This window comes from Carassius carassius, chromosome 31 (assembly GCF_963082965.1).
Source record: "Carassius carassius chromosome 31, fCarCar2.1, whole genome shotgun sequence".
NCBI lineage: Eukaryota > Metazoa > Chordata > Actinopteri > Cypriniformes > Cyprinidae > Carassius > Carassius carassius.
In genome coordinates this window covers 3801703-3812742 of record NC_081785.1, presented here as the reverse complement: position 1 = coordinate 3812742, position 11040 = coordinate 3801703, and the positions used below count along the sequence as shown (strand labels likewise).

The following is an 11040-nucleotide window of genomic DNA, read 5'->3' as shown; positions in this document are numbered from 1 at the left end:
TATACTCTTTTTTGTGCTTTGTGGCTTTTTTTAAAGATTCTACAATATTAAATCAAAAAAGTAATATTTAATATTTTCATATGTATTATTATTACTATTTGAATTATCAGTACTGTATATTCAGAACTGTTTATTATAATTTTCTGAACATATAAATGGTGACTATAATTAACTGAATACCGATATTTTCTCTTTTGCATATTTAATAGCTATAGTGATGTTTACGGTAGTTTGCTCATGTATCATGTGTATTACGGTAGATTATACAAGGCTTAACTAGCCTCTTTCTGCTCCGACTGCTGCACATCAGTGACCGCGTCGAGCGTATCCGGATAGTCCGCTCATAACCTGCTCTTCCTGTTCATATTTCATACATCTGGGGTATAACATCTAAAGACAAAGGATCGAAACGGCAAGATGAGCTCACTGAATGTGAAGAAGCTGAAAGTGAACGAGCTGAAGGACGAGCTGAATAAGAGGAGTCTGAGTGATAAAGGGCTGAAGGCTGAGCTGATGGAGCGGCTGCAGGCCGCTCTGGATCAGGACGCGCTGTCCACCAACGGAGCTGAGGGACAGTACGAGGATGGAGACGGCGAGGAAGACCTTGAGGAAGATCTGGTTGAAGAGAGCATGGAGGCTGAGGAGGAGGAGGTGGAGGAGGATGGCGATAACGCGGAGGCTGAGGAGCAGCAGGATGATGACATGGAGGAGGAGGAGGAGGAGGAGGACGCCGGGGTAGAGATGGATAAGTCAGATGATGAAGATGAAGATATCCTGCTCAAAGCAGATGATGAAGAGTTGGAGAAATTTGATGAGGATGGTGTGGCTCTCGACATGGACCCTGGCGAGGGTGAGATTACGCGATGAAGCTTATGCGATTCATATGTTATATTATATTTGGGCTGCCATAATAATTTATTCTGACAGCAGAGAGCAGGATTTGATGGTATTCTCCGCAGCTGGTGCATTGGTGTCCCATTTGTGCTTATGTGACTTACTACTAATGCAATTAGCAGATTACTAAACTTATTCACATTACAGTCATTTTATTTAATATATTTAACTGATTCTAAATAAACAAAATATAAAGACCTTTTTTTTTATTTTAATGTATTTGATTTGTTTAATTGTTATCTTAAAAAGGTTATTTATTATTATTATTATTATTATTATTATTATTGTATCTCAAACTTTGATATAAAATGTTCTCATTTATTGGCTACAAATTAAAATCTACTATTTCCATATTTATGGTCAGCTATACTATTTCTAGACTTTTTTCACTTCAGGAGGGGACGCCATTTGTAGAGGCGTTCCAAACGAAAGTGAACAACTGAATCTCCATTAGATTTACCTCTATAAAGTGTTTAATTAATTAATTAATTAATTAATTAATTAATTACTAAATACGTGTTTAATTAATTTATTTTTATTCAGCCCAATTATTTATTTAAAATTTATTTTTCTTTTATTTATTTATTCCTCACTAATAATGTCTCAAACTTTGATAAAATATTTGCATACTTATTGGCAAAATATTTACATATGTTAGTTTAAATTAAAAGACGAAATCTACTTCTACAGTATATTTATGGTGCGCTATAATATTACTGTTTTTAAAGCATGTAGATAAAAAGCTTGTGTAGATGTTATACAGTATATCAAATTAAACAAGAAAATCAGCTGTTTCAGAAGCCACTAATCTTGTTCTATCACAATTTGCATAAAACATTTTATTTTCACTTCACCAGATACTGATTGAAATCCAATGATGTAAAAATGTAAAATTCTGAAATGTTCAGGCACGAATAGGACCGTTTCCTGAGAATGACCCTTGATAGTGTACATTGGTGTTTACTGGTTGAGCAGTAGGTTCTCGAGATCACTGAGCTGTAACAGGAGATACGAAGGACAAAAGCTCCAGATGGAGTCTGTACGTAACGATCTCAGATCATATGTTTTGGAGTAGTGAGGACCTCATGTTAGCACATTATTATACTCTGTCTTCCTTTAGCAGATGTAGGTGCTATCACCTCCTGGGGTAATGTGAGGTCAGGGTTTGAACTTAGTGTCTTTGGAACTACCAGACTAGATCTGTAACCATTAAGCTGTGCCACCATTAGATCAATGTTGTCATTAAAAGACAATTTCACTGAATTCTTATAAAAGACTAGTTGTTATCAACATTAACCTCGAAAATTGCCATTGCGGTTGCACTTTATTTTACAGTACGTGTACTAACATGTACTTATAGTGTACTTACAGTGTATTTATCTAAGAAAGTTCTGGTAACACAAGGTAACTACATGGGGTAGGGTTAGGTTTAGGGGTAGGTTCAGGGTTAGTACCTAGTTATTACATAGTTATTGTAATTACTATAATAAGTAGATAGTATGTACATGAGGAACAGGACTGTAAAATAAAGTGCTACCAAGCACAAGTTGCATACATAGGGAAAAAGGTGCTTGTGCCCATCATCAAATGTGCCTTCATTATTTGCACACACTGTTACACCTTTCTTCAAAATGCATGCAATGTGAATCTGAAAATGTGTGTTACTTAGCTCAAAATCTCAAAATCTTGGCAACAACCTTTTGTTTGTACCTATACAAGTACTGCAGTGTACAAACCACACTGTAAGGCATTGCTCCTTTATCTAAAACTTGTGAACTTATAATTAAATACACCTTTCTTTTAAAATACTGGTCATTGCACAACTAAAATAACTAGAAATCCTCCAGTAATTATGTGGACCATCATGTTACATCATGATGGGTCCTGCAGGGAGGTACGCCTCCTTATGTTTTATTGTTTTATTTCCAAAGGGGATGCGGACAAAGACAAGAATGATGAACAGAAGAATAAGAAGGGTGTAAAGAGACGCCGAGATGAACATGGAAGGGGCTACTTTGAATTTATTGAAGAAAGCAAATACAGCCGGTAAGAAATGTGCAGTCGGCCTCTGGTACTCCTGATGTTCCGCTGCACCTTAAAGATTTATGTGCAGTTTTGGCAATAAAGAGCCAAATCTGACATGCTGTTCCTCATCAGTGCAAAGAAACACACATTTTTACTGACTGTCTTTAATGACTTTACATCTATAATAAGGGCATCTCTGTTATGGTATCTCTCTGTCCGTGGTATTTTACCTTAAGAATCTTGCTTCTAGGTCAAAGCTTGGCCTGTTAAAGGAAGAAAAGTGTTTATCTGAGAATATCGCAAGGGTATTGATGCAGTTCCAGAAATTTCACTTCCTTTTCTGTTCATATTTTCGTATTCTGTATCAGATATGTTCGTTAGAAATTATGACTAAAGTAATCTGATGTAATTTTTTGTGTGTGTGTTTTCATGATGTTTATTTGAATTTAAATATGTATTATGAATGTATATGTATTCAATCTTAAATAAAATTTATACACTCATACATCATATATACATTATATACATAACCAATGTTTCACACTTATATTTTCTCAGTTGGAACACATTTAAATTCCAAGAGGAACTCAGTGGGATCTTATAATGGCACTGAACTGAATTTAATTCCATTTCATAGTTGTTTTTTGATGGTTCCCTCAGGACAAGGTCTCCCCAGCCTCCACTGGAGGAAGAGGACGAAGAGTTTGATGACACAACTGTATGTTTGGACACCTGTACGTATGATAATCTCATACAAATACCATTAAAATATCGACCAAATAGTAAATGCTGAATTTTTCATAGCAAGTGTAAAATGTTCAGTGAGGTTATAAAAGTTTAGAGTAGAATATATAAATATACTTTGGAAACATGATGTGCAGCCACTCGGTAGCTTCAAAATAATGCATTTTTCTCTTATTTTCCTCAGACAACTGTGACCTGCACTTCAAGGTGTCCCGGGATCGGTATAGCGCCTCTTCTCTCACCATGGAGAGCTTTGCATACCTGTGGGCCGGGGGACGAGCATCTTATGGTGTGGCAAAAGGCAAAGCTTGCTTTGAAATGAAGGTGAGAGCATTTATTTTTCATGGTTTCTATTCATAGTTGCCCTATCATGCCCTCAGCCTTATTCTTGCATATCTTTGCACCAGATTATTGAGAAGATTCCTGTAAAACACATTTCCAGTAAAGGAATTGAGATTCATGATGTCCTGGTGGGTTGGTCACTGGCAAACAGCTCTCTTTTACTTGGTGAGGGTCTTTGATTTTTTTTAGGAATCTATTGGAGTTGATCTAATAAAATAATGAAACATCATTTGCGTGTTTCTTTGCATTACATACTCACAGGGGAGGAAGCGCACTCATATGGCTTGTCATCTAAGGCCAAGAAAACCAGCAACGGTTTGACGGAGGACTTTGGGGAGGCTTTTGATGAGAATGATGTTGTCGGTTGCTTTATTGTAAGGATTCCTCATCCACAGCTAGTTTAAAATCTCTGTGCAATTACTCATTTTGACCACTAAGTGGTGCCATGTATTCATACTCGTAAAGTTTTTTTTTTTTTTTTTTTTTTTTTTTTGTGAAGAAATTAGTATTTTTTTTATTCTATTCTAAATGCCAGTAAAGACATTTAAAATGTTACAAAAAATTTTATTTCAAATAAATGCTGTTCTATTTCACTTCCTATTGTTTTCAACATTAATAACAAAATATGTTTCTTGAGCAGCAAATCAGCATATTAGATCGATTTCTGATGGATCTTGTGACACTGAAGACTGGACTTACAGGAATAAATTACTTTTTAAAATAGAATATAATTTTTTTTTTTTTTTTTTTTTTTGGGAAATTCTAAAAATATTTCACATTAGTGTTTTTACTGTAATTTTGATCAAATAAACGCAGCATTAGGGAGCATTAGAGAGAAGTCGTTTTTAAAAAATCTTACCACCCCCTATATGTACTTTTGCCCTCAGTACAGTATATCATGGTTGCTGTGTTTTTTGGCAGAACTGTGATGGTGAAGAAGTGGAAATTTCCTACTCCAAGAATGGCCAGGATCTGGGAACAGCTTTCAGAGTTAGTAAGGATGAGCTGGAGGGAAAGCAGTTCTTCCCTCACGTCCTCTGCCACAACTGTGCAGTCGAGTTCAACTTCGGCCAATGTGAAAACCCGTTTTTCCCCCAACCTGAAGGCTTTACGCTCCTGCAGCAGATCAATGTTTGCGATCGCATCAGAGGACCAAAGGGCCCCGAAACCAAAGAGGACTGTGAGGTTAGTTTTATAGCCAAGCAAAACTTTTTTTTCTTCTCAAATCATCATTAAAAAGCCTTCTGTAAATCCTCCCAGGTCATTGTCATGGTTGGACTGCCTGGATCTGGAAAAACGGAATGGGTTACAAAGCACACACAAGCCAATCCTGGAAAATACAACATTCTTGGAACAAACACAATCATAGAGAAAATGATGGTGAGTGCTGACACAAGAGAACATTTTTAGACGATATATAAACATCCTATTCAGTGTTATTTTTCTGTTGAAATGCAGATTTCCAGTTTGAAGCGACAGATGAAGGATGTCACAAAGCTCTCGGCGATATCTCAGCGTGCTCCCCTCTTCCTCGGGAAATTCATCGAGATCGCTGCACGTAAAAAACGCAACTACATTCTTGACCAGGTGACTAAATATAATCTAGAGTTTATAAATACTCATCAAAATCACAGCATATAACAATCTCTCTCTCTCTTATTACATTTATTTTTCATTTTACATGTTCAGTGCATTATCATTATACCATCTGATAGAAATACTGACCAAAATACTCTCCATTTAGACTAACATATCAGCACCAGCCCAAAGAAGGAAAATGTGCCTGTTTGCCGGTTTCCAGCGTAAAGCAGTGGTAGTCTGTCCGACAGATGAGGAATATATGCAGAGAACTCAGAAAAAAGCAGAAACAGATGGCAAAGATGTACCTGAACATGCAGTCCTAAAAATGAAGGGTAAGCCATACTTGATCTGAGATGTGTGCAACAGTGTTATTTTAGTATTATTTACATACTATTATGGTGTTTACAAATTTTTTATAAGCTATAGTAAGATTTTTTGTCATGTGCCATATATATATATATATATATATATATATATATAGAGAGAGAGAGAGAGAGAGAGAGAGAGAAAGATCATTTATTTTTATTTAAGTTTTTAAGAACTTTTAGTAATTTGTTTTAGTAATTTTTGTTTTATTCCAGTATTTAATTCTTTAATTTTTAAATTCAATTCATTTTGATTTTAGTTTTATTAATTTTAGTACTTCAAAACTTATTTTATTTAAGTTAGAAGTTGTTGTTTTTTTTTTCAACTAATTTGTTTTTTTTTGGGGGGGGGGGGGTTTGTTGTTGCAATTTTAGTATTTTAAAAATTCAGTTGCAAAGGCAAAATTTCTGTTTAAATTTTTATGTTATCTATTTTAGTTTAAGTTTTATACATTTTTCATCTAATATTTTAGTTTATTATTTTGTTTTATCTCATTTTTATCTTAATTTATTTTTATTTCATATTCAGTACTTCAATTTAAATGTATTATCTTTCATTACTTGACAAGGCAAATTTTTTATTTCATTTTATTTTCATCCAATATGCTTTTCATTATTTTGGGTTTAGGTTACTATTGTGTAGTTTATTTTATAAAGGCATTATTCCTAGAAGTATTTTATTTTTATTTTACAAGTTTAACAATTTTAGCTATACTTTTAATTTTAGTTACCAATATAAACACTTGTGTGCCATTCACAAAACTCCCCAAATGCCACACTATAATGTTTTGCAGGAATATACACGCTGCCTGTAGAGGGTCAGTGCTTCAGTGAAGTCCTTTATGTCGAGCTGCAGAAGGAAGACGCTACCAAACTTCTTGAAAAGTACAAAGAGGACAGCAAGAAGTCCCTTCCTCCCGAGAAGAAGCCCAACCAGGGAGGTATTCAACCAAAGAGGGGAGGCGCTCGGGGACGAGGAGGCAAATATCTGTTCAACCATGGAGGAGGACAGGGTCAGAGGGGAGGACGAGGAGGCAACTTTCAAAACCGAGGCAACTTTAGGGGTGGTACGCCGTTCCAGACAGTGCTTTAAGTAGCCCAAAAGAAGTGCCGGTACTCTATTATAGCCTATATATATATATATTTTTTTTTTTTTTTTTTTTTGATGACTCCCCTCATCCCCTGAGGTAACAACAACTATATTGAAGGGGTTTTATATACAGCAGTCAACAGACGACCTTATCAAAAATAATAAATCCTTTTATTAGTTTGTGGATTTGCTTGAGCTAGAAAGAGCTACTGAACATAAATAAAATGTGCAAAAGGATTTTGAAAATATACCCTTAGAATATGGTGACCAGATTAGATTGGCTTAAATTCGGGACGGGGTGCCAAAAAGGGGACAAAAAGGTTGTATTGTCTTTGTGCATATAGATTAATTAGATAAATGAATATCTAAATTCGTGCCTAGCCGCCTATGGTATTTTTTTAGAACTTAAAAAAAAGATGCTGCAGCCAATGAGCAGCCGGCGTGGGCTGGTTGCAGGACGACTCAACCTCCGCAGTGTGCGCGCTTCACACACTCTCTCCGGCCACGTTCAGTTATTACTGTGACAGTGACAAAAGCGACGCATGCGCATTTCACTTGTAAAACTCAAGGGTGTATGGGTACTGTAGTCTCTGCTCTCGGTGGGACGAATTAGGACGCTAGCATTGTGAAGGGCTCTCTGAAAAGCATCAGCGCTGGCAAAAGATTAAAACCTCTATTAAAACAAATGTCCAAATGAGCGTACCGGTACGCTTAAAGCACGTTCTTGGCGCGTTGAGAGGTGGCGGTACGCTCGAGAGGTATATTTGGAAGTGGCGGTACTGAGTACCGGTGCGTACCGGCCCATTTAAAGCACTGGTTCCAGATGAACTAAATATTTATTTTTATTCATTATATACATATTTGTATAGAGGAACATTAAAGACACCATAAAGCAGCACTTCCAGAATGTGACGTACTTTAGAGTGAATCAGAATATTGAGCATGAAATCATGAATAAATGATAAATGTTTCGGGTTGTCTGACAGTGCCTGGACCTCGTGGTGGGTTCAGCAGACCACCGAGAGGCTTCCTTCCTCCCCCTGCCTTCCGAGGAGACTTCAGCCGGGGCAGTTTCAACCGTGGCGGTGGGATGCCAAACAGAAGAGGCGCCCCCAGGCCGGGACCTGGACGTGGCAACATGGTAAACATGGGTAACAGGGGAGGAGCCATGAACAGGGGCAACATGGGACGAGGGGGAGGGGCTTACCGGGGCAACTTCAACCAGGTGAGAGATGTGAATCACTTCAAGTTGGAAATTAACATTTAGTTGCCGTTGTAAATCTTCAAATATTAAAAACAATACAAATGTGACCCGAATGTGAACCAGGAATGTTAAATCTGATATTTCCACAGAAATTCAGGGGCCGAGGGGGAAATAATCGAGGTTTTAAAAATGGAAACTTTAGCATGAACAAAGCACAAGCTTTCAACCAGAGCTGGCAACAAGGGGTAAGTCCTTATGTAAATATGTAATAAGGTATAAATATGCTGCATAATTTATTTATATATGATTTATGAAAAAAAATATATATTAAAATTTGCAAACACTATTAATGGTCCTAAATTAAGGGTTTCATTCTTTAATTCTTTGTCTTCATCTTTTTGTATCTTTGTCTTCATCAGTTCTGGAATCAGAAGCCATGGAGTCAACAGTACCATCCTGGATATTACTGAACAATAGCTGTGATGAACTGATATCATATAAAGAACATCAGCTTTACTTCCGTAGTCAAACGTTCATTTGATCTACTGTCCTTTTGTTTTTGTACAGATTTTAATAGGACATTCCATATTGGGAGCTTTCAGAGCTTTACAGGTGACCTGTTACAGGTTTTTAAATTAATATTTTATGTTTGTCTTTGACCGCAGGTTTGTATGACAACGCGGTTCAATTCAGGAATCTCAGTATAACTTCAGGATGGGATGTTTGTATTCAGGGTTCTGGATTTTATTTTTAATTAGACTCGTGTGAATCTTTGTGTAGCAGTATAGCTCTGTAATATAAGAATAGTATTGTTGAAGCACTTTGCAGTTATATGAAGAATATTTGTCCTGCCACAATAATATTTATAGTTAAAAGAAAATGAAACATGTATAAACTAAGATAATTAATTTTGAGGGAAGAATTTTGCAGACAGTACATTTAAAAAAAGGAATTGAAATGACTGGAAATGTCAACTGTATAATAATTGTGTAAAAATCTCTTCAGTCCACTGGAAAGCAGTCCATAGCCTGTACTAAAATGAAGTAGGTGCTAGACAGTCTGTACTTGTAAGTCAAAATCTGCCCAGTGTAGAAAAGCAAAGCCTGTTGTCTTGTCATGTACTTGTCATTGGAAACACAGCAGTCCAGTTCTACAGGTGTTTTTTTGTTGTTGTTTGTTTTAGTTTTTAGGTTTTTTTTGTGTGTGTGTGGTTTCAATGTATTCAAGGACAAGCAAAGCTTTGTTAAATCATCAGATTTTTAATGTTTTTTTTCTATAAGGAGCAGTAAACATCATTTTTGATTATTTGCCACTAAAAATATAAAATTTAAAAAAATGCAGGTTTCAGGGTATTATTATATCTTGAATTTATTTTATGAGTGCATCAAAAGCTTTTTTCCAGCTGTATTTCTCAGAAATTGAATGTATAATTTTATTTACTTAATTGAATTTCATAATATATTTGGTCTTTTTTTATTTTTTATTTTTTTTTACATACAGTGTCTGCATCTTTAATATAACCTTAGATGTGACCCCAATTTTTGTAGACCTGTAAAAAATTGTAGTTTTCTTTAAAATTATAGCAATTATATAATTCTGGTGATTATACATTTATTTCATAGTTTTGTCTTTATAGTAAAGCTCTAAAAAGGATGCCAGTATGCCATTATGGACTGTTATCAATAGACTGACTTTCTAATGCTTTAACGGAAAACTGCGATAAAATGCAAACATTAACACAATTATAACACATCTGAAGGTTTAATTCTCTTATCTATAATTCCCACAGCAAATGCTTTTGCCTAGCCATTTAATTTATCCAAAAGGTCAATTACTTGTTCTCTAGTGACTGAAATATGCATCTATATTGTTTTTTCTTTTTCTTTCAGAATTGCAGATAATCTCACATGTCAGTATTGTTAAGATGTCCTCTATGTTTCCAGACAAATATGATGCAATGACAAATATGTTTTACCTAATGTTGGCTAAAGAAATGGAAGATATTGGGAACATATTATTTTATTACTTTAAAAGTATTGCTGTTTTGTACTTGAAAATGATTAATGGCATGTGTTGTAGGAAATGAAGGTGACTTTAATTGAAGCTTGTTTTGATGTTGTATTTGTTCATGTTTAAGGTATTTGATCAGGTAACAAATATAGTATTTAAATTAGAACACTTTGTAATATAGACCCTTTTCCTTCTTTCCTTTTATACCTTGCAATGTTTTTTTATTTGACCTTAATCAAATAAAAAGAAAAAGACAAAATGAGTAACTTATTCCATGCATTCGCTTGGAAATACATTGTTTTTAAATGCTAATACAGTTTTAAGATAATAACTGGTTTACATTTGCATATCTATCTTTCTATCTGTTAGGCATATTAACTGTTATAAATAAACTGAAGCCAACAAATGACTAAGCAAAAATTCAGAAATTATCCTATAAGCATGCATCTCCACGCAGAAATATAACACTCAAGTCCGTCTGTTACTATTTAACTCTGTTTATGTATAGCTCTGCCACATGAATGAGACGTAGTTACACTGAAATCGGATATATTCGTGCCAAGCTATTTGCTGAGTCGAGCACAACCCCTTTGAAAAGAAATGTCAAATTTCATGCCTGTTTGTAAAATCTGCAACAGTATAATAATAATTAAAAAACATCCTTCATGGTCCTATTAAGTCTTTAAATACTTGATATGTATTTATACGTAGTGGTCTGTAATCAATTAGATGTTGAACTTTTATTTTGAAACAAAGCTATTGGAAATTACTCGCTTAGAGCCAGT

General features: G+C 35.2%; 1 protein-coding gene across 1 annotated transcript; it reads left to right on the top strand.

Annotated features, from left to right (window-relative positions):
* Positions 1 to 222: 222 nt before the first annotated feature.
* LOC132111360 (heterogeneous nuclear ribonucleoprotein U-like) lies at positions 223 to 9691 on the top strand. Its single transcript, XM_059518582.1, has 15 exons — positions 223 to 850; positions 2826 to 2940; positions 3580 to 3653; positions 3848 to 3987; positions 4071 to 4170; positions 4267 to 4379; positions 4927 to 5190; positions 5266 to 5385; positions 5464 to 5592; positions 5750 to 5918; positions 6746 to 7018; positions 8028 to 8266; positions 8395 to 8490; positions 8665 to 9411; positions 9501 to 9691. The coding sequence occupies exons 1-14, from the start codon at positions 418 to 420 to the stop codon at positions 8713 to 8715; spliced, it is 2316 nt and encodes a 771-aa protein (XP_059374565.1). The 5' UTR covers positions 223 to 417; the 3' UTR covers positions 8716 to 9411; positions 9501 to 9691.
* The last annotated feature ends 1349 nt before the right edge of the window (positions 9692 to 11040 follow it).